Source organism: Lepisosteus oculatus, chromosome 2, assembly GCF_040954835.1.
Source record: "Lepisosteus oculatus isolate fLepOcu1 chromosome 2, fLepOcu1.hap2, whole genome shotgun sequence".
NCBI lineage: Eukaryota > Metazoa > Chordata > Actinopteri > Semionotiformes > Lepisosteidae > Lepisosteus > Lepisosteus oculatus.
Window position 1 is genome coordinate 67651506 of NC_090697.1, and position 25384 is coordinate 67676889.

A 25384-nucleotide genomic window follows, 5' to 3' on the forward strand; every position below is an offset into this window, starting at 1 on the left:
GATTTTTGTTAGATGTAAGGCTATCAAAACAATAAATAGAACTGAATGAGAGGATCACCTATCGAGAATTAAAACTAGAAATATAAATGAAATCTTTTTCCTTTTTTAAACACGGTAGTATCATTCGCTAAAAATTGTATAATCGCTGCTTAAACAGATTTACATAAATCTCTATGCGGGAGAAAAGTCCATCTCAATGCACAAACTTCTTTAACAGCTGTTGAAAACTGATTAACCTCAGTTGCAATCAGTTTAGTTCTAATTACAGGGTAAATGGTAAATTAGCATATATAATAATAATATAATTGAACTAATTGGGAAAATGGTATTTCTTGGACTACTTCCTGCTACATTGTCTCTCAGGTAATGCAAGCAAATAGTGTCAGTTCATTTTCAAAAGGAGGCATTGTCTTATTTATAGAAGGTCCTAAGAGAGAGGCTTGCAAATCAAAGAGTGTGTAATGTCCAGACATACCATAGTGTACCTGCTTCACATGGCAAACAGCATGTGGCAGATGGGATGTGGTATGCTACAATTTAGCAAAACTGGAAATGTTGAAGAATCAAGCAGTAGCTCTGAGCCACTGCAGCAGGAGATTGCCCAAGCATGCATATACAGTAGATACATAGTTCCTTGCAAAAGTATTCAGACCCTTGCACAGTTCTGACATGTTGTTACTTTAATGTATGCAGTCATGATAGTGTGAAGTAAAAATATTTGTTATATACTTAACCTACTCCAAACATTCTGATAAAAAAAACTGATAGAAATAATTATATAATTAATTGGAAAGAAAAAATGGAAAACTCATTGTATTCTTTCAAACACTTTGCTGTGGAAAACCTAAATTAATGTAGATGCAAAAATGACCTTAATGAGCCACACAATTAGAATAAATGGAAGTTCTTAACTAAAATTTGGGATGGATAATATACAAGCCAATCTCACTCAGCCATTTTAAATCACAATTATTACTGACCTTTGCTATATATATAAAACTCTTTCACACACCTCTTCTCTCATTCATCCTGTCTCCATAATATCTCTTGGTTAACTCCTCTCTCTGAATGGGGTTCGAGCCTCCTCGTCCTATGGCCATGAAGCTAGCTCTTAACCAAGTGGGTTAAGATAACACTTATTATAGTTAAATACTAAAATATTCACAAAGCATCTGATTCTTGGAAGTTGTTATTCTTTGTGAAATCAGTCAGGTACTGAAGCAAAGATTCAACCATGAACACTAAAGGGCATTCATAACAACTCAGGATTAAGGTCTTTTCAAGTTTTAGATATACAGTATAAGTCTTATAAAGGTCAGGAGAAAGGTAGAAAAACATTTAAAAAAAAACCTTAATATCTGTTTGAGTATGTTGACGTTGATCACTGCCTAGATCAGACGGTGTCTCCAGAATTGAGAAAGCCGGGCAAGGAAGAAACTGTCAAGCCATCATGAAGTCACTAATGACTTTGACAGAGTTGCAGATGTTGGTGGCTGAGATGGGAGAAAATCTTCACGGGTCAACAATATCCCAGTCACTTCATGAAGGCGCTTGTAACTAAAAAAGTGATTTCAGTACGAATTAAGTTGTACTTAAAACATGTGCCAAATGGAGTTTATAACAGAAGCTTGGTAGAAAGGTTGAATCCTAATAATGCCTACTTCCACTCTCCTATGTGTACAGTATATACATTATTCCTTCTGGTCTTCCCTTTGGTCTAAATTGGCCTAAATGCAAAATGTTCCATGTCATGAAAACCCAACACAGAGCATCACTCTGTCAAGTATGGTGGGGGTAAAATCTTGAATCAATTAATTATTTACATGCTTACACTATCAAATTAATCATGTGTGAATGTACACTAAAGTTACTGACAGTTGACATATATGGTACATGTTGCATTATTTTCCTGATTTTATTTACAGTAGGTGTGCATAACACAGTGACATTAACTGCTGAAAAGTTGTAGTTCTGGCTTGGGCACCTATTTTATTCAGAAATACTGACAATTAGATGGGTAACTTCAAGGTCAGCAATAAAGTTTTTCTATGCTTGTGGTGTAAGGCTTTATCTTGTCCTTCTGCTATTTTTGGTGTTGCATTTCAATAAGCAGTGGCACTTCATCTTACACACGATAGTAGGGTCCTACATAAATTTCAGTTTCCGTTAATGTCATTCTGACTTAATATTGTTGTCATCTGTAAAAGAGACTCATAAAATTATGTGAGCAGAGCATTTTAAAATGCTCCAATTATTTTGAGGTGGATAAAATAATGTCTCTGACTTGCTGTTAATGGCTGTGAATAATGTCTCTGACATTGCAACAGGTGGTATAGGACTCATGGATCTGGCAGTTAATTCCTTATTTGCTATGAAGCCATACTAGAAGTGGTATGTATGCATGTACTGTATTACAGTAGTTCAGCAACTGTGAACAATTTGATAAACTCTTAACATTACATTTTGTCAAAAGGTATAATGGCATTTGTTTTCTTACTGTAGTAAAGATTTGTCTTGCAGTGCTTCAATAGTATCCATCTTTATTAATGCTGACCCTTGTTATTAAGCAATTAAGTAGTTTGAGATTGATTTCTTTCCAAAGGCTTGATTTCCACTTGTGTGACATCAGCACTGAGATGCATAGTTACCTTGTTCTTCTTTATTCATGCGTGCTGCAGAGCTCTGGCTCTGACAGAATAAAGTCTGAACAAAATTGGCCTTCTAAGTGCATAAAGTATATATTCCCTAGATAGTCTTGGCAATTTGATGGGGGAATTGGAATTCTTTTTGCCAATTATGTATCTGATCACTAGTATAGAAGCCTGTTTAACAAACAAACTGTATTTGGAACATGTTCATTTACAAAGGCAAGCATGCTTAAAACTTTTTAGAGAAGCAATTACATCTAATAGAAGGCCCTGCAAAGATTAGTAAAATCAATCTACAGTTCCAATGAAGATTTTTTTCAGTTTAAATTTCTTTATGATTTTTAAGAAATCATGACTGTCTCTAAATCATTAGGAGCAGTATGCTATTTAATAAGCTGTGGAGTGAACATATTAATCCTTTTCTCTGTAGAAAATGTTTCTTAATGAAGAGCAATATTTGCACCATATAACAGAAATAAAAAAGAGTTTCAAAGACAGAATAAAATTATTCTAAAAGGGAAAAGATATAAGTAAATTATTGAGGCAGAGGATTCTTATTTAGTAAATAACTTTTGACTGATTTACAGTATATCAAGGTTTTTAAGCAGAATGAAAGCTTGTTGAGACTCCCTGCTCTCATGCTTTTCTGAAATGAAAGGACTGCAGTGCAGCACAGTTTCAGTGCCTTTTTTATTCTTTAATCAGATAAATTACTATAATATACTCAGCATCAAAAGAAAGTTGTCACTTACAATTGTAAGAAATTCTTTCTTATAGCAGGTGTTCAAGATGCAACATACAGTAGATAAATCCATTATGCTGATTAACGTTAGTCATTAAAAATTATCTGAAAGTGTGAGTAGCCACCACTGGAAGCAATTATAACTGTTTATGTATGCCTGATACTTTGTACCAAGTTGCAGATGTTGTCTTGTGTGATTCTGTCCCATCACTTGGACAAGGATATGAATGTTCACTCGTCTATGAGCCCTAAGTTCCACAAGGTATCCTACAGGTGTCCAATGGGAGTCAAGTCTGCTGGGTTAAACTCATGGACATATCTTTCACATTCTGATCTCACAAGAAAGTTGTTGGTATCCACGTTGCATTTTAATCTGTGTTATATTGACATGTCACGTTAGCATTAACCCTGCAGGAACGGAAACAAGTGATATCTTAGGACCTGGTCAGTTCAGCTCCAGATTGACTGCCTTAAATTCCATAATGTGGAGTTCTGTATTGACTTAACCTACACATCAATTGGCCTGTTGTAATGAACAGTTGAGCATATTGTTCATTTCTACTGATTAGAAGCTCTAATGATCTCTACTGAGCTACTCTTTTTCTAGTTCCCGGCTCAGGATGTCACGCCCTCTGCAGCCAGAGGGCGCTCCTTCTCTGTCCTGTCCCTAGCTTCCGGTCTGCTGTCCTTCCTGTCCCTCTCTTTCCCTTGGGCTATATATTTCCGGGTCTTGCACTCTGTCCTGGCTCAGCATTGATGTTCGGATGTCCTGAGACCCGCCTAGCACCAGGGCGCCCCACGTCCGCTCCCTGAGGGCATAGGTTTCTATACGGCATTCCTGAACTCTTTGCACTAATGAGCCCGGGCCTTTTTCCCGTCTCGCCGCTACGCATATGGGTCTTTTTCTGCTCCTCTGCTCCCCACGGTTAGTCCCTTTGGACGTCCGTGACACAGGATACAAATGACAAGTGTACAGCATGCATTGATGAAGGAAGAAGTATGAAGAATGTGCAAAATATTTAAAAAAACAAATTAATTATGTGTTTGTGAAGAATTCATAGGTTTTTTATTGAAATGGGTTGAGAACCACACTTTTTTTTACCTTAACAAGGATCTGTTAAATAGCATAATTTTACCTTTAAGACAATAAATCCCTTTAAATTTCTCATAATCTATTATTGATGTACTGTAGACCTTATTGTATTCAAACCACTATGTATTCAAACCAAACAATGGCCTATTGATCCAGAACGTGTCCTGTTTTCCATGGCATTATGTACTGTATATAAAGAGCAAAAGACTCCAGTCCATCACAAAGCATACCCTCAACAAACATGGTCCTCATATATACATACAGTGCTAAAGCAATCGGGATAAAGTACCTCTCTCAAGGTATAACAACAGTATCTGCAGCACCCACCAATTATGAATCTAAAGACTTGTACACTATGCTGTTCCCAAACTAGTATTTACAAAAATGACATAAATATTTTTATTTATTTTTGAACACTGGTTTTGCATATTAGTACACTTTTTTTGTAAACTTCTTTAATAGCAAGAAATGTAAGATCCAGGATGCTGACTAAATGATTGACTTTGAAGATAGTTGGAGAGAATATGACAAATACCATGCATAGGAATGACCTGCCATATTTGGAATGAAATCTGCCATCTGTTAAAAAACGGTCGCGATATGACAGTGCATCTGCTTTGCACTGTTTAATTCTTTGCAATGCATGATGTTAAAAAAAGTGTAAAATAAGTTGCTGGTCTTACTTTCAAAGTAACACTGCTGTTGTAGAAAGTGTTGAACATGTTGAAAAACTTTTTGTAGACTGAAAAGATGTCTGACAGTTCTGTGTCCTTTAAAAAAATACCAATCTGTATACTTTATTTTTGAAAAAATCATATATCGGTTCTATGTATGTCTTTAAAATTCAGAGTCACCAGTTCTGTCCATAAAAAGTTCTCACTTTCCAATTGTTAATGAACTTTGCTCAAAGCATTTACTGCATGTGTGTTCTCTGAATTAAAAATTGACAAAATCTAGTGGAAGCCTTTTACATTTCAGTCAATCAGGAGCCTTTCATAGCGAAGTTTTAAAGGTATTTAATACATAATGTAACAAGATATTTCACAGTGGCAAAATGTGTGCTCACATACTGTAAGTACTGTATGCCTCAATTCCCACCCTTCCATGGTAACACCAGTTATCAACTTAAAGATACTGTAGGTGATCCTGTGTAAAATAGTCAATGCACGACTTGATTTGAATTGACTACTCATGGATACGTAGACACCTTGTTATATGATGAAATCAGGTGTGAATATAGTGCACTGCCTTTAGTAGCTGCAGAATGGCTTTAGAGTAACACTAACCTGTGTATTCAAACACCTTTTTCATGGATGAAATGTGTTAAAGAAAACGATTGCATGAAACATGCTGTCACCAGAAAGTTTTGCTTAGCATTTCTATTTGTACTATGCACACCATCACCAATGCCCCAAATTCTAACTGATTTCTAACGTTTAAGAATTAGTCCAAAATGAGCTGAGTAGACTGAAGAGATCTGCTGTAGACTAATAAAACAGCAATGTTCTACAGTGTGTGACAAGCTCCTTGCTTAAGTAGTCCTTAAAAACCCTTAACTGAATTCTGGCTAGGTCTAAGGTTAAGTATTAAGATAGTTCTTAAGCCTTATTTACAGATCTTTTCCTGCATAAATAATGCCTAGATTTTTTAATTTCCTTTTAAGTCTGAATAAGGACCCACTGAGACATTCCAAATACATTTAATTTATCCTGTAAGAAAATCATGCTAGGATTTGACCAGCTATCTTGTTTACTTACAGTGGCTTGCTAGCCAGTTTCATTCAAATGTCATCAGGAACAACTAATGCACAAAATAGACACGAATTCTTCTGCCACTTTTTAATTCTTTTTGAAGGTCCTGTTAATAGCTGAGCTCCGTTATTCTATAATGTTCATTTGTTGCCCATAATATTCCATAAAATTAACTGTAATATAAACTGAGTGATCAAAGACAATTTGTTCTCAATTAACCTAAAATAATTTTTAGGTTTATTAAATGGATTAAAAATGAAGGAATAGAATGTAAGACCTTTGGACAATGTATAGTAATTGAATACTGATGGATTGTAAGTGGAAGTAATCAAGCCCTGAATCAAATAATGCATTCTAATTTAGGAAATGGAACCTTGCTGACAAGCAGTGGGGCTTTCTCAACAATACCCATTCAGCTCTTCGATTGATCAGTTATTTTTACCATATTGGCTTGTGCCTGTGACAGAGAGCCTCCATAGATGCTCAGGCAGGTAATACAATATTAACCAGGATTGGTGTTCAGAATTGATTAAAAAAAACAAGGTACGTGTTGCGGCAGCGCTCCTGGGCACAGAAACAAATAATTCGATGAAGCTGCAAAGACCACTGAGTTCATGATTTATTCAGGCACCATAGATGTAGCTTGCCATTTAAAATTTGTTTTTTCCACCACAAAGTGATTTGTATAGGGCTGTCAATATCTTTCCCTCAAAGGGAGCAACTTAAGTTATCTGAATCTTAAGAGGGCACACACTGTTCCATCACATTTATTATTTCACACCCCTCCTACCTCCACCACTATTATTGATTTCTTTCGCACAGTTTTCATTTTTCCTTCATCTTTCATAGTGTTTTAGAAATTCTTACTTTGTCTTTCCAGTGTACCATTGAGGGATTTTTTTTAAAGTAGTATCATTAAAGTGATTTTAAACTCGTTTGGAGAATCGGATTTGATGTGATTAGATGTGGGAGCAAAACAAAATCTGTTTGGTGCTTCATTATTCCTGCTTTATTTAACATTTCTCTTCCTATTTTTTTATTCAGCTGCCATAGCAATTTAGCAGTATTTGCATTAGTCAAGATGAATGCGCCCTTGTGACGTTAACTGAAAATTCATTTGCAAAATGTGAAGCATCGTCACCCTCTTGACCAGGACGTGAGACCACTGTAGTGCTAAATATTGCGATTTTTCTCATATCTTCTAAATAATTTACAAAATCATTTTGAAAGATTCGTATGAAGGAGAAATGGGAGAACAGGCTCTATAAGTATTAAACTTTTATTAATATGGTCATAAGGGAAGAAAATTGGCAATGCTACATATAAGTATGCTTCAGGCAAAAGGGCAAATTAAAAAAAAACTTCAGAAAACTTCATTGAAGATTACAAGTTAAAACGAGGAAAAAGATCAAGGGATGGAAAGAAGCTTAGCCTTCCTGAGGGATCTACAGTTAAGGACAGTCCAAAGCAAAGCATTCATCTAATAAATCTAGTACTGTAAATGTACAGTATAAAGAGAACACCAAAAACCAGCTTCTGCTAACTGACAGGCAGTGTACTTGGTGTTATTAATGAGCTGAGAAGTTTGCTCAAGATATTTTTAGAAGGAGACAACTGGAAAATGTAACTCAGCTGTAGCTGCTCAAAGCCATTCATTAGCAAAGTAAAGACTTGTACCCAAGATTAACACTTTTTATTGTTGAGCCAGGACAGAGTACACTGTACAACATGCTTAGTTCCCTTAAACTGTATGTAATTCCAGATTAGCTAACCTGTCATTAAGAACAGTTTCAGTGGCATAAACAGCAACGCTGAACATGAGAAAGAATGGAGTAGTTTTGGGTGAATGTCACGAATCAGTTTTTTTTTTTACCACTTCAGCACTTTGCCTTTTCCGGAATATTACAATTTTGAAAGCATTTTAAAATGTGGTTATTTCATACTCATGGTAACATCTTTGATAAAAATAGCTTGCACACATCCCAGATCCAAAAAAAGCTTAATTTCCTATTTTGTTTTAGATTGTATGCTGACCTTCACACCTACAGGGTAACATTGGGTATTCCTTTATTCTTCCTTTTAGAGGTGATCTACTTGCTGTGTAACAGTCACCACAGAGTCTAGTCTTTTCTCTGTACAAATGTTTTCTTCTTATCAAAAATATATCCCTTCCCAGTTACCTTTATATAGGATAGAGGACTAGACAAGATGGATGGTAATGCTGATAAGGATGCAGTCTAGGACAAACCTTTCCAATTCTTTAAACATTTATCCACCATGTGATCCATTTTAATTGCACATAGACTATTGCAGATTCCACAGATGCCACCTGAAGTGAAGTGATTCCTGCTTGGAAAACCTTAGGCTGACTTTTGAATGTTTTCCCTGTGTCCACTTTGGTTTTCTCTGGGTTACTCCAAACTTCCCAAAAGCTTGCTGGCAAAATAAGTCTTTAAATAGCATGTGATTTGCAATGAACTGGCATCCCAACCAGGATGGAATCCTGCTTGAACTCTGTGCTTCTGTTGTAGACTCTACAGGAGTGACCAGTATTCTGATTGGTGGATTGTCTGTTGGTGTTTTGTATCTGCTGTTGTTTTTCTTGCATTTATCTCCAGAAATATACATTAAAAAAGTGGGGTGAAAATAGACACAGCCTTCACTCGTTTTTCATGTTTTAAGAGTTAAGTGGTCTGTCGTTGTCTTTCAGCCCCCTTCCAGGATACTGTTTCCTCACTGCCAGTCCCCTCTCGGGGAAGACCTCACATTCATCTTTCTTCTTGGATGCTTTTCACTTGTTTCTACTAACAAATCATAACTAACACTAGGTGCTTTCGTATTCGCTCCATTACACCCAGTTCCTTACATTCCACAACTTAACTCCTCAGTAATCACCAGGTACTGGAGGTTTTCTCTTCACTCTGTGATGCCCCACTTCACATACTCTTCAACTCTGTCTTACTTCATCAGCAGTCAATAGAGCTTTCATATTCACTCCATTACATCTAGTCTCTTATACTCTTTATCTTAACTCTTCATGAATCACCATGGAGTAGAGCATTCATATTGTGACTCTGTGACAGCCAATCGCAATCGTCACTCAACACTATTCACTTGAACATGAACATTGAACAAGTCGATTAACTCTGCATTGCCCAGTTCTGAGGCTTCACTTTAATAAACTCCTCTCTTACTCTTTTATCAACCACAAATTATGGTTTAGAAAAGGAGAAAGAATGCTGACATTTCATGTTTTATTAAGTCTGTTTTGGTGAAGATTTCTCAGACATACTGTTACGTCCCCAATATGGCTTAGTCTAGGGGCAAATGGGGACTGACATATGAGCCAGGGTTTTACGGATGGAAATACACACACAACTAAGTGTAGGATGAGGGAAAATGCTAGGAAGTTAAAAAACCACGAGGTAAGTGAACAACAAAAAAAAACAACTAATGACATTATTCTACAACCCAATTACCCGCTAAACCTGTCTCCCGAGAAAATGGTGGCAAAGCCAAAGAGAAGTCTTCCGCAAGCTATCTTTCTACTCTATATTGAACTAAGCTATAACAGAAAACTAAAAAAAACACAACAATCCCAACCCTACACCACAGCTAAAAAAACAAGTCCTACACATCTCGCATTTTCGCTGTCTCTTTTTCTTAAACCTCTCTTCAGACAACCTCTCAGGACATTCCGTACCGGCATTTAAAACTGGACCACTCTCTTCAACCAATCCAGAGAGAGAGAGAGAGACTTAATTTAGAAACACGCCCACTTGCAAAAATGGATTCCCTCATGGGAGGGGAGTAAAAAAAACAGAATGTAACACACTCAGACATAAAATGAATGAATGCTGTAATAAACAAAATAACATGCCATGTCCTGTCATATAAAGACAACATCGTTTTAAGAAAAAAGGAAAATTAAGGAATTAGGAGAACACATACTACCCTTAGAGATATTCATTCCTAGCACTTGTATAGCCCTTGGCGCTTTTTGAACAATTTAATAGATAAGCATTATTTTTCAAATTTCACCTTGGTTATCATATACATTTGGATATTTGGTTTGAATTGAAGGAATTAATTTAGATACACACTATAAATATTGTAACCAAGGTTCATACACAATTTTTTTTCTACTTTATCAATACAGCTTGAGCAAGGTTCTGTATCTTATAATCCTGCAAGGAATCACACAGTTGCATAATGGGAGTTTTATTTCTTCCCTTAGTGGCCAAAGAAGGGCTTTTACAAAGAGAGAAACAGCTGCATACCAACAAAGCCACAAGGCAAACATTATATGGTATTCCTGATTGGGTTGGCAACTTGCTTTCAATGTGTGTATCCTTTCTCCTCAGATGAAGTCTAAAGAGGTGGATCAGGGGCTCTTCACTGACAGCTACTGCAAAGTGTGCAGTGCTCAGCTTATCTCCGAATCCCAGAGAGTGGCCCATTATGAGGTGAGGGTGCTACCTTTTCTCAGACTTTTGTAAGATTTTTTCTCACACTTTTTCAGGATTGAAGTGACAGTAGGGGCTGAGGCTTTAAAAGGTCCCTCTCGCTTTCTTTATGTTTATAGTATAGAAGATGCTAGTTTGTTTTTAAGTTTCTTTCACTGAGGGGCAAGATTTTTAAAACAGCCATACAGGGCAAGAATGATTAAAACAACAATAAACAGGTGTTTACTGAATCACCATTCTCATTTTCTGTTGGTTGTTGGAAATGAAAAGGGAAGTAATTGCACACAGTAGTATATACCACATTGGAATGTTCAGTTTATTTGTTTTGTGTAAAGTTTTATTCACCTTATAATTTGACATTTTGTTCTTACACAGTATTTTTTTTTGTTGAACGTTTTCCATTTCTGAGTGGTATGGTGGCACCGTGCTTTGCATTGCTGCTGTGAAGCCTTGGGACTCTGGGTTCAGTTCCGGACCTGGGGTGCTGCTGTATCTGTATGGGGTTTGTATGTTCTCCCCTTAGTTGTGTGGGTTTTTGTTAGGTGCTCCAGTTTCCTCCCTCAGTCCAAAGACATGCTGGTAGGTTAATTGGCTTCTGGGAAAATCGGCCCTGGTTTGAGTGTGTGCAAGTTTGTGTCTCTGTGTGCCCTTGGATGGGCTGGTGTCCTGTCCAGGGTGTAACCCATCTTGTGCCCATTGCTTGCCTGGATAGGCTCTGTTTCCCTGTATTGGATAAAGTGGTTAGAAGATGGATATGTAGAGGGTTTCCAATAGTGATTTGTTTTGAATTGTAGGATACATTTACAATTGGAATTGTAGCAATAAGACTCAGAGTTACTATTTTAAAATGCCAATGTCCTTTGAACATTCATTCTATTAACATGCAAGCATCTGCTCAGTAATAATGATTTTAGTGAAAACCTAACTGAAAGTGGGAGGGTTCATTTTCATTGTCTTCTTCCCATCCAAATGAAAAGGAATTCACCTTTCTCTCTTGTGCAGGACACAGATTTAACTTTTAATATGAGGGTGGTTCACACAATTCTGAGAAATATACAAAGGGAGTCAGTAGAAAATATATTTTAGTTTGTTATAGTCCAAGTTTAAGATGATGTGTACAAATATATTATGGAATACCCTGTTCCTTAAATTTGCTTATGTGTGCAGAGGTATTCTGAGAGTTATAGCTGGGGCTTCAGGTCGAGTACCAGCAGGTTGAATTCCCATTACTTACATTTATCTTGCATTTACAGTAAGTGACTATACTCCTAGTGTCAGCTGTGTTTGCCAAGGGTTAATTTGCAATGAATGTCAGACATGGAGGGTTTTGTATTCTCATAATGTGCATAATGCTAATGGAAACATCTTAAACTCTGTGAGTCAATTAAGCTTGCAAAACATTGTAAGCTTTTAATGCTGGATGGTGACAAAAAAGTAATTGCTGTCTCTGAATCCGTCATGCAGAGACATGTTAGAGGTTAAGGTTAGGCCAATGACTGTATTGAATGTCAGTATAGTGTATTATACCATGTCAAATTTATTTTTAGGACAATATATACAAATTATCTTTTGATATACTGTATGTGTAATCACAGAAGTCATTATGGAAGCAGTTGATTTTGATGAGCAGAGCTTTTAATCATTGCCTCAAAGACATTGAAGGTGCAGTTGAGATTCTTCTGTTTTTCCAAAACGTCTTGTGCTTTTTCTGAACGCAGTTCAGAGCAGTTTTAATAGCCCAGCATATTTTTTTTAAAGAATTAAAAAGGTTAAACTTTTGATTTGTAGAAAAAAGGGTTTCTGCAGCACATCAGTACTTTACTGGTTTGTCAGCTATATTTTTCATTACCATTGTGTCCCTAAAAACTTTTAACAGCACATACAGTGAAGCAGTGAGCTTTTTGTGTCTGTATATCAGTAATTAAGCATTGGAGCCCAATCTATATTTAGGCTTCATCCATCCATTTTTTTGTTATCTTTCACAAATATACAGTAATTAACCCTGTACATGACCTTTAGTACCGTATCTTATCATTAGAAATTTAAATATAAATTAAAATGTGCATATTTTGTTTTCTGTTTCCTGAGCAACAAAAATTGCTCACCTGTCCTTCAAACTTTCCAAAGTATTCATGTTCATAACCTGTGAAACAAAAGTAGCTAGCTTAGTTAAACAGCTGGCTGATATAGTTCAAATTAAAATTAAAGATTTACAAACACAGTGCTCAGTCCTTTGTACAATCAACATATTTCTGTGTACCAATCAAGAACCTATATTGATAATGGTTTGTGAGTCTTAGCTTTGAAAAGGTGAACAAATAAAACTGCACTGAAAAGCAGACAGCTCAGTTGCGAACTTACACTGCTTGGTAATTCCTTTCACAGATCAACATCCCAATATAAAAACTACAACTCTGTCTACCCCTAGTTTATCTGATAAACTGCCAATGCCCTGCCTTATCTCTGTTTCTCTGGCATGAGCCGTGACAAATTGAAAATGAGGGAGAAACAAAATAGGTAGTTGTAGCATACAGTAGGCCTTGTCACTGTGCTTTCTCTTTCATCGTGGTAATGATTTCAACCTTCAGGGACTGCTGTCTCCTTCTGGTCTTGAAGCGCATGCTGTTCAGGAGATATTTGCCTGGTCAGTCACTGCTTGCTAGAGGTCATGTTCTCTTTACAGTAAAGATTTGTTGTGATTAACAAGCACTTTGCTGAGGAGTAGTTCTAACACCCTAATGCAACTGAAGGCAAATAAATGCTAATTTCTATTACTGTATGTGTAATCTCAAGCTACATCTTCCTCCTAATATGATTTGTCTCTTAATTTGTTATAGCACCCAGGATTGAGAGAGACAAGCAGAATTTAAAAATAACCATTTGACAAACCTAAATTCTTTCAAGTCAGTTCAACGCGTCTAATTCACATCTCTTTCATGTGTAGTTTCCTGCAACTTCAAATCAACATGTGATATGTACAGTTATAGGTATAGTGTACACTTCTACTTGCTGTATAGATACTTTGCATCTTTAAAAGTTAGATTTCATATACCAGTAGTACGAGCAATCTTTATTTCTTCATCTTAAGTCTTTTTTTCCGTGTTTCTTGTGACTGCAATCCTGACAATATGTGCTGTTTCTTACAGTGACCCAAATAGAGGTTAGAGACCTTGTAACTTGCTGTTTCCTAAGCAGTGAACACAGTTTTAAATTCATGTGCACACATTATCTTGGATTCTCATAACTTTTAATGGACAAATTAACCTCTTATGAGGGAATTTATACAAAGCCTTCCAGAAATCTAAATTAATCGGACAAAATGTTTTAGATTGATCAGCTGTCTTTAGTGCTTACTCCAAGTATTTTAGAACATTATACTGTACTAGACAATCTTTTTCTAAATGCATACTGGTTTTCTCTCATAACGCCATTATTTGGCAAATATTCTTCTAATGAAGCTTTATTTATAATTTCCATAGCTGTTTAGTTATAGAATATGAAAAGCTGGTCTGTAATTTCTTAGTTCAGCTTTGTCCCCTTTTTAGGAATTGGTGTTACATTTGCAATTCTTCACTCTGAGGGTCCAGCTCCTAACTTCAGCAGCAACTGAAGTATGGTTCATTAAAGGTCTATGAATAACATCTCTCATTTCCTTAAGTACAACTGGGAAATCACTAGCCATTCTAGTCCTTGTAATGTTTCATTGTTATGCTAAGATTACTACTGGTGGAGTAACCTGGTGTTGCAAAGAAATCCATCTTATTTTGCAAAACTTTGTATGACCTATAAAGGCATGGTGGTGCAGTGGCAGGGATTGGTGCTTTGCAATTCTGGGTCCTGAGGTCCCATCTTCAGTTTGTACAGTATGTTCTCTTCGTGTTTGCATTAGTTTTCTCAAGGTGCTCCAGTTTCCTCCCAGGGTCCAAAAACATGCTTGTAGGTTAATTCACCTCTGAGAAAACTGGCCCTGGTGTGAATGTGCCCTGGAATAGAGTGGATGTTTCCTACATTGTGCCCATTGTTTGCCTAGTTAGGCACCGGCTCCCCTGTGACCCTGTATCGAATAAAGCCATTAAAAGATGGATGATGTAATCAAATAATATGTTTACATCTTTTAGTACCAATCACATATTATCTCTCAATCTATTTGTTTCAGTTTTACAGTTTTTTTTTGATGATGTACTGAAAACATATTTGCAATATTTTAACTTCCACTGCAATGGTCACTTCTATCCATATTTCCTAGTAAATGGAATATCTTTTATGTTGTGCTTTTAGCTCAATTGACATTTTTCTCTTTTTCTCTTTTTGGGGTGTTTTAGACAATCTGTAGAACACTTTGATTTTTGATCTGATTTTTTTCTTATTTTCTCACAAACTTACCAAATTGTTTTATCTCAATGATCATCTCAAGCACACAGATTCATCGTTGCCTAGTGGTCTATCCTTTAAATCATATTGTTCAAGCACAAAGACTTTCTCTGCTTTACAAAACGGATCACTTGGAAGACCTGTGGCGTCCTCCATGCTTGAGTCTCAGATACAGATCTGTGACATTTTATTTAGATTTCAAATCTTATTTTAAAACATGGATCTATCCTGGTACCCTTTCCAAGAACTGAGAAAACACTAATGCAACACAGACTTGAATATCAGAGCATATTTATTTTCATACAGATTATGAACTGAATTGTTTAGAATAAATGCTGACCTACTGTGATCTTGAAGTCACCATGTCTAGTGAATGTTAGCATAGATCCAACTTGGTCAAAGCCACTTTGAGGAAAATGTGTAGACCTTTTACAGGACTATGATGTGCCACTTTAGTGTCTGTATAAGTGCCTCCCAGGATGGTTTCGTATATGGTCCCTTGTGCTGGTTAGGAATTTGTTATTCCTCCAACTAACATTTGATTTTTAAATACATTTATTTGAGTTAAGTTAAGAAATATTTTCAGTGCTTCAGTAAGAGTTGGTATCACACAGTAATAACATACAGTAGATTGTCCATGAAGGCAGAAATTAAAAATTAAAGTGACTGCGTAAATCCAAGGCTTGTTTAATGAAGCCTTCAAAAATAAAACTGGTTATAGCTGTAGTTTTGTTTACCTCTCAGGAAACAGCATTGCTTTTCATCCTTATAATCCATTTATAGCAGTGGTTAGGAAACTGTCGAAGGTTTCCCTTGCCAGCCCACATCTTTGATCCGGCAAGCACCCAATCAGTCATTCATTTGGAGATGCGCACTGCTGTATATTGTGTATACAATTTAAAATAAAAGCCCATGGAGAGTCTGGGGTGGATGGCAAATAGAAAAACATTGAACTGTGTTTTACATTCCATGGTTAAAGAAAAACCAAGCTGTATCCCTGCTCTCATCTTCAAATACTCAACTTCAAAGTTAGAGGACTGACATTTGTTACTCATACACAAAGGATAAGACCATTGGCTTTTGTGGTTGTCGTGTTTGTAGCAGTAGCTTCTTCTACAAGATTTCGTGTGCTCCTATCTCATCTGCAATAATTACTTGAGATCAAGAAACAAACTGACTGTGACTGGGAGCCCTTGATTAATCTATTCACATGTTTCGTTACTCCAGTGATGGCTGCTGATGCTTAATTGTTGCACTAAATCTGCCTGTCACTCTTGCTTTCAGGCAAGGTGAGGAATGTGGGGAAATGTTTTTGTTCATTTCAACTCCTTGTCAACAACTGTCATCACACTGCATTTACTAATTGTCCTAGATAACTCTTTCTCTTTTTCCCATCACTTAAGTTATGCTTTTTCACACTCTAAGTTTTTAATATAATACACATACAACTATAAAAGAAAAACCCATTTTACTGCCTCTAGTATGTTTTTTTATGTGCTGTTGGTAGATTATTATATACATAGTCAAAAATAGAAAATGCAAAGTATTAGGATCATCAGTGTGATTTTATTCACACTCTGAAATGAGTGTACTGGGAAACCTTTAAAGACAGGTTTACTTGGGAGGCTTTGCATTTAAATTTACACCTAAGATGTTCTCCAACTGGTTTTTAATTAACTTTCATTAATTGCAAGTGTTCCTCGATCGTCATGTGAAAGAGAGAATTAACAAGGCTCCCACTGTGCTGTTAAAGCTGTGAGTACCTCAGCAGGATCTCTTCAGACACTAACAAAGCTTTAGCTTCAGAAAAATGTTTGAAAAGCACAGATTTGCACAAAAGTGACCTGGGAATGGACAAAGCACAATGGTAGGCATTATAATCATTTATGCAAAATTTAAAAACAACAATTTTAAGCACCTTTAATCATTAATTAATTCCTAGATGTTTTTTTGTTTCTTATTTATTATTTTATTCACATCTATTTTAAAAATGAAAAAAAATTTACATATTTGAGTGGTCATCCATTCTTATGTCACAAAGTCTTGTATATTGTTTTATCTGACTGCTTCACATAATGTTGTGTTACCACTAAAGTTGTTTTGGTGTACATAAAGACAGCATCTTTCTGGTAGAACTGCATTGATGGTGACAGTAAAATATCATATTAATGAATATCATATTAATAGGATGAGGAAGAACCACAAAGAAAACTGTAATCAAAGATCCTTTGTATCCTATTTCTACCTCCTCAGATGAAAGCTTTAAGATTTAAACATTATAAACTGTGGTTAATCGTTTGATTTTTGCAGGTTTTAATTTCAATACACAGTTAAGGCAGCCCACAGTATTTTAAAGGATAAGGCAATGATCTGACAGAAGAATTGGTTTAAAAATTGTCCTTTGTTAAAAATATTATAATATTCACCCTAAAAGTTTAAAAGCTAAAATCTCTGGATCACAGTTTTGATCACAGTGTTTCAAGTTCTGCGATATAAGTTATTATTATTCAATATTTAAAAAAGTACGATTTACAGATGTGAAAAGTCCTGATGCAGAATCACATATACGTGTTCATTTTCATTTAGATTCTATGTGATATATGAGGATAATTGCGAGCTTACAGCATCTGCGAGATGCTGTAAGTAGAAGAATATAATTTAATTTGTTTTTCTTTAATCCTAATTTTTATTGAAAGAAATCTGATTCCTGATCAACATTTCCTCCCTAAGAGATCTAAGACCAAACTATAGCTTAGTCCAAATCTAACACCAGCATTCTATGAAAATTACCTTCTAAAAAGATGGCAGATAACTGGCTCAGGTGGTCAGAGCATACTGTAAGTACTGTATGGTCCTAAAGTCCAGAGGTTGGTGACTTGAGTCTGAACTGAATTCCTCAAAATTAACATGTGGCCAGGGATTCCTGCCTTACCTGTGTACAGTCAGCTGTCTGGGAGTTTGCACATTATGTCACCGAGAACTGAATCAGCTCCTTGTCCAAGATCTTGTAGCACTCCCTTAACTCTGCTATACATGCTCTGGATTTACATGGTGAAAGGAAGTATAATACAAGTATTCTGTAATACTTGGCAGTTTGGTTTGGAAAACATGTACATATACTTTATATTCCTCCCATACCACTGATATTGCTGGGTTGAGGCTTTCCTTTTTTTCTCATTTCTGTGGATTTTAAATTTGATCAATTACCCACACAATCTGTAGGGAATTTCCCTTCACAGTTAACTAATGGCAGAGGCTAGATGTGAACTACGGTTCTCTATCTTTAGAGCTCAATGTGCACAGTGACCTTTGACCATCGCATTATTTGACAGATCTAATGGTTAAATCCAGCACTGATAAAACAGAGAATGATTTATAAGAATTATTCTGTTGCAAGAGGAAGCATCAAATTTTAAAAAGACATTATATCACTTTGACAGTTTGGGTATAGTTTAAGATTAATAAATAATCAAGATTTCTTCTTAGATTTCAGCAAGATTTAATTTCTCTGTGTTTCCTGTTTTTGGTTTGGCTTAGACATTTAGAAATAAGACAAAATTGAAAAGGCTGTAATATCCCTTAGATTAATTTAACATGCTGAGCTTTACATCCTGCTTGTGGAATTTAGTGGTGCAAGCACTGACAATACTGGAGAGGACAGAGAATGATAACAGCAGCATTTGGCACTATCAGAAATGTTCCCTTGAATATTTTTGAAGTGCAGTAATGAACACAGTTTAAAGCACTTAAGTGACGCACACATTTAGAGCACACAACTGAATTAACCACATTGTGAGACAAAATGGATTATGTGACCAGTATGTCTTAATTTCTTAAATCTTCTGATACAGAGCCCATGTAATGCATATGTAATAACCAGTATAATATGAGTTAAACTAATTTGAATTGAATACTTTTCTAGCTGGCTTACAGCATTGATAAAGACATTAAAAATATTTAAAGAGACAGACCTTTAGAAACTACTTTATTTTGTCAAATGTCATTTTGCAGTGTACAACCTTACTTTGTTAGAAATGTATATAGTAAATTTAAAACTGTTATAACAATGTTCATAAAAATGCATATCAAGACATACAGTATTTGAACTTACAGAAATATGTTTTATAAACCACTTTTCTGTACTTGTTGTTGTATTGCTATCCATTCTAATGTGGTTTAAAAGTTTTTTTCGTGTTTTCCATTTTCAGATTTCAATGGTATTCTATTTTAGTTTTCTATTTAGTCCTCAGCTTCTAGAATTCATTTTAAAGTTTAATTTGCAACTTAAATTTGCACCACAAAAAGGAGTTTTAATAAATTACCTTTAAGCTGATTAGGAGGCAATGTTAGTCAGTTTGAAGCTTTCCACAGTGACAGTAAAGCTTGTCATGTTTGTGAAGGCTTTTGTGAAGTTTGCTATGGTAGCTAGTCGGTCATATAAATTTTGTCAGAAATGTTCTACTAATAAAGAGTAACTATACTAGTATAATAATGAAAATATGAAATATGATTTGTAACATTTAAGGACATACTGTCACAACATTGTTTTGTTTGACACCTTTTCTATTTTGCAAATGTAGTCTGATTAAGGAAAACAAGTATATTAAAAATTATAGCTTAGGAGCATATAATTTAAAATGGGGGGCACAGACTATGACTATAATGGAAAATTATCTTGTTACTGTACATACTGAAATAAAGCTATGGTAAATTTTACATGTTTCCTTACAGTATATTTTATATTACAACTCCACTGTTGAGATATATGTAAATATGCTTTATTATTTTGTTTGGACCAGTAAAGCTACAGTATATTAAAATTATGTTGGCCACAGTTTTTTGATGATGCATTTGATACTATTGTATGTGCATTTACCGTATGTTTATTATGCTTTTACTTTTTGTTAGAAACATCTCAATTTGAAAGTTCAGAAACATACAGGGCAGATTTTTATAGCATTTATATTTATCATTTCCAGGTGTTTTCATTTTTTACAATACATACAGGGCTTTGTAGGAGAAATAGAAATCAGTAGTTAGTCAGAGCATACCCATACTGCATTGTGCAGTATCTGCAGTAGTACCTCACTTTCCAGGGTTTGTCACAGGAATCCCAAACACTACCAGGTACCAAATGAACAGTCAGTGATGTGGGGATTTTGAGGCTCTTGATGTCACTGTAATATTTTTATTTTAAGGCTATGAGAGCAATTACATTCAGTAATTTAAGTGACTAGCATATATCATTTTGATTGACACATGTTCTGGTACTGTACCTCTAAGTGCGCAATCTGCACAGTCTAGACAAGTGCAAAACCCACTACTATAAAAGACTGGTCCTGTGAGGTCGGCAGGTTTGAACACTCTTGAGAGACCTGTGAAGTGACATTAACCATTTCATTTTGTGACTATGACATGAATCATATATTAATTTCAAATTAAATAATGCTCAATGCCTTTTCAATGTGAAATGGCTATTGTGGTGTCATGTCTTGTTCAAATGAATGTAGAAACAAGTGTTAACTCAATCCATTTCCTGTTTAGGTAATATAATAAAGTCATTTTTCTTTGTTATTGTTTCTGTCAACACTTTCATTTGTCATTCTCACAATCTTGCTATTTGTTCAATGCTAATCAAAAATAATAAGCAGCTTGTAACAGCTTTTTAATATGCAATTGCATTCCATGTTAATATTAAATTATTCCATCTAAATTAAAGTATTGCTGAAATGTATCACAAATATATCTGTACAATAACTGGGTCAGTATGCACAAGATGCAAAACAGCTTTTGCTTACTGTCTACCTAAATTAACACATAATTGCTAACTACTGATTAGCAATTATGCTTTGTACTGTACTTTACTACAGTGCTGTGTTCTTCCTCGCTGTCCCCTCGATTGTTTAAATTTAAGCTGATGGAAAACCATAAATTTCCCTAACTTTGTCAGAGTAATGTGTGTCTTAATGAGTCAATGTGAAGTTTACAAAAGTGGATTACAATGATGCAGTGTGGCCATGCAGCAAATGAGAATCGATGTGTCCTGGAATGACAGAAAAGTGTTTTAGCCATTTCTTCCCCTTTAAATTCAGATCCTTAAAAAAGTTAGCTTTTTCCATTTAATGACAACAGAGTATTTTTCTTCCATGCAGCACATCTGTAAAAGTCTCCACGCAATATCTGTCAAGCCATATTGTTATTTAAGTGTTCATATACCTTTGTCTTCTTATGATCTAGGTTGTTAAAAAGCCTTTTTAGCCAGTAAACTCAGAATTTATTGCAGGAGACATGGAAATGGTTCATAGAATGTCCTATATAATATTCATAAAGCAGAATAAAGGTTCAAGGAATCGTGCATTTCAGGGAGTCAAAAATATCTTCAACTGTAGAACATTTTGATCCATTTTGTGGATACGTAACGTACACGCTCTTCTGCAAATTGGTAAAACTGGCAAATCTAAATTTAAGTAAAACCAGAATTCAGTCTTCTGGGGGTATAGAGATGGTAATAAGTAAACTTAAAAGGGTAGATGTTATGTTAGTGACTACATTAAAAAGCACACTGTAGGATTTTTAAAATGAGTTAATAGATTATGTTTATACTGTTATATGCTTGAAATGTAATGGTAAAACAAAGTCACACACCTTTAAATTAGACACAGTTACTTAAAAAAATAAAAGTCAAAATGAAGCATTTCATTGTTTAGCAATGTACTGTATATACTGTAACATGACATATTCAGAGGTCTTGATATAATATAGTACACGAAGCAGCTCTATATATTTAACTTTACTAGTTTACAGGAAATATATATACAGTATGCATCTAATCACAAGTGCAACACAAATGTGTTCTTTGGTATCATTTTGTGCAAGATGTGAACAACAGAAGGTGTCAAAAGTCAAAAAATAAAATTTTAATAAAAGGTAGAAAATGGTTCACACAGGATGGAGAGACAATGATTCTGTACATTCTAGGCATTAATGAATAATTAATGTTTGAATAGTGTACAGGCAGCACTACTACAGTTTGTTTCTTGAAATAGACAACAGCATGCTTAATTAGCATAGCCCCAGGTAAACCTATGTATTTGCTGCTCCAATACTGTACATTTCATTGTATAATATGTAGTGTACTGTGTTTTGTGGCTTTATTCTTTGTCACATGATATTCCCTTAAACTTGCCTTTGCCTGATTTTGTTTCCCAGTTAATAACACTAAAACTCTGTTCCACCTTTAAAGCCAGACGCAGGCATTTGCCCGGCGCTTCTCATTGAATCCCGTTTCGTGAGAGCCCGGGGTCCTGCTGCGTCTGGCTCCGTTATGGTTTTAGTTTCCTGTTCCTGATTCCCTGTCCCGCTGGTCCAGACCCGGTTCTGGTTTTTAATTACTTTGGATGGATCCCCTGGTCTTGGACACTGCCTCCTATTTTGGATTTCCCTTTTGGATTTATGCTTGGATTATTTGCCCTGGACTCACTTCTCCTGGATACCTGCTCACCTCGGACACGCCCCCCTGTCTCCTGACCCACTCCTGCATGATATTTTTCCCTATTGTTTCTTCACCTTCCGGATCGTGTCGTCCGCATGGGGACCGGAAAGAACTGTTCCTGACAGAAACAAATCCAAAGCTGTTTTGCACTAATCTTCACTGCCGTTGAATGCCCTCCTTCATCAGTCCTTCGGGCAGTGTTTACAGGCGACTCTGATCATTTAACCCAAAGCCTTTTTTGCATTTTAGTCCTGCAGTTTACCAACTGATACATCTATGATGATGCTTGCTTTTTTTCCACCAGATGGTGAATACAATTTCCAACTATGTTCTTTTCAAGTGAAATGATGTGTAGTTAATTTACAATCACAACTCTGATATTTGAATAATTATCAGTAATAATGATTAAAAAAGCATCTAACACAGAGAGGTAAAGAATACGATTAGCTGAGCTGTCTAGTGAAGACAAGAAGACTGTTAGGTACATTTTAAAGCTATATCACTGGAAAATAAACAACCATGAAAGGGTATAAACTATATATTATGTGAGTTTTGTACATTGTTAGAATTGTAATTAATATTGGAGGGTTTCTGCAACAAAAAAAAGATATTGCTCATGTGGGGTATAGCAAAACCTGCTGTAATGAGACTTTAACTCTACATGGCCTCATCTGCTAATGCAAATTACAGCACTTCTTAAATCAACAGGAATAACTCAAAATGCCTTGGAAAATAGACCAACCAACATGCTTATCTTGGCAAACAAAGCGTGACTGGGTCTTTAAGTAATGAGCCTTGTAAGATGCTGTTCAGATCCATCTGTGCAGTTTATTCCTGCTGGATATCTGGAAGGTAAAGTGGTTTGTGAAGTCTGGCGTTATTACAGTTCCGTAATGACTGTTAGAGGAAGAACAGATTGTTCACTGGACTTCACGAGAGCGCTCTTGCAAATAAAGATCATATTGCTCGTCTCCTCGTGCTCTTGTTTATTTCTTTCAGAGCTATATGCTTGCCAGGTTTTGCTCTGGGGTTGAAACAGGGTCCTTCCATGTGTTGGTATTGTTTTTGATAGTGGATTTTAAGTTTAATGTACATTTCCAAGTGAAAGTTTCAAGTTCAAAGCTTTCACTAATTTTGCTTGCCACACCTATCATAAGCAACTTGAATCAATCTCAGAGAATTGCCGACATGCATTTTTGAGTCACTGAACTCCAAAAACATTTTTCCTTTTCAAGTTTTTGTGCTCCGAACAAACTCATTTCTCTTATTTCCTGGATCATATTGGGCTTGTGAAGGCTGTTATTTTACTTGAATGGGACTTTTGAACACTTTACATATGCTAGAATTGAAAAGTATTACGGTATATGTTAATTTACATTTCATGTGTCACCCTCAAACAATGGCTGATGAAAATGCACCAGTTTTAGAACAACTGCCATCAATTTTGCAGCTGCACCTATGTTTGAATATTCTGGAAGTTCACCCTGTGACAAATCCATTCAATGTGGCGGGTGTAATGCTTCATGCAGGTCTGGTGTTTCTCAGGAACAGTGGTGATGATTGTCGTTCCCAAGACAGATGAGTTTGCATATTTTAGAAATCATTCAGAAATATACACTGCATCCAATACTAATCACAATACACAGGATATAAAAACACATGTGAAAACTGACAAGTATTTTATTTTCCTACAGTGACTACAAGCCTTAAATGATTTGACTTGGGAATATGTTATTTTTAGAAGAGTTTTAATATCTCTATGTACCCATAATCCCTGTTAGAACCTTAAGGCAAGTAGAAGTTAGTACACCTGTTATCTGTAGTACGTTTATTCAGTGATTTACAGTAAGTGCTGAAATCTTATGATTTCCCTCTCTGTATGTTTATTGCAGTTGTAAAACCCTTTGATACAGGGTGGTACCCTTATTTACGAATTATCTAATTACGAAGTATCTGGAGTGTAGTAAAATGTCACTGTGTACAAAACATATTTGTGATTACTGAGTGAAAAATGGATAGCCTTAAATAAATCAAGTGGACAATTAGGAAGTGTCTATATATATATTTTTTAATCATTCCGATGGGTTTTATTTGTTCAAGGTTCTACTGTTGGTGCTAGTTATGTTTTTTTCTCCTTTATAAAAGTATTTGTGTACATGAACAGTTGTCTCAGTTCATTATGGCATCTATCATTCAATGTCTGGAAAAAAGGTCCCACAAAAGAGAGACATGCACTTTTCTAAAACATTACTACCTTGTTGTTACTACCTGTTGGTACACTCTGTAGCATTAATCTCCTTCTTTACATGAAATAGCCTGCCCATTGCATAGCTGGGCACTGAAAAGCAGCATGTCAAAAAGGATTTGCGAAAAATCCTTCACCTCTTAAAGACAATATGAATCGTGCTAAACAGCAATGAACTCTTCGGCACGTCTCTTGTCTCTGTCGTTTGAATGCTAACTTATACTGCTTTGCTTGAGACAGTGTCATTTGAATCACTTTGTGGCCTTGAATTTATAAAGATAGGCTCAATTGTAGATGTATTAAATTAAGAAGTCCATTCTTTTGATCTTAAAAAACTGCAATTTCAGGTTTGTTTTATGGCCTTGTAGATTGCTGTGTCTCTGTCCATTACCTTAAGACAAGTGTTGTGTTTTTATGTATTCACTTGGTTATATAGCACATTTCTTATGCCCCATTCTTTCTGCCTTTTCTTAGATGTAAAATTGCTTCAAATTTAGTTTGGCTGAGGTTTCAAAGATAAATTAGCAGCTGTGTGATATTTTTTTTATTTCTTATTAGGTGACCATAACATTCTTA

General features: G+C 35.6%; 1 protein-coding gene across 4 annotated transcripts in view; it reads left to right on the forward strand.

Annotated features, from left to right (window-relative positions):
* Nucleotides 1-25384, forward strand: part of zmat4b (zinc finger, matrin-type 4b) — a 130363-nt gene that overhangs the window by 23551 nt on the left and 81428 nt on the right. For all 4 annotated transcript variants that reach the window (XR_011182874.1, XM_006625361.3, XM_015345736.2 and 1 more), the window contains one exon: nucleotides 10599-10700. Coding sequence is in view for 3 of the 4 variants with exons in the window: in XM_006625361.3 (XP_006625424.2) it covers nucleotides 10599-10700 (102 nt within the window). In the remaining variant the exon portion in view is untranslated. The remainder of the gene's footprint in view (nucleotides 1-10598; nucleotides 10701-25384) is intronic.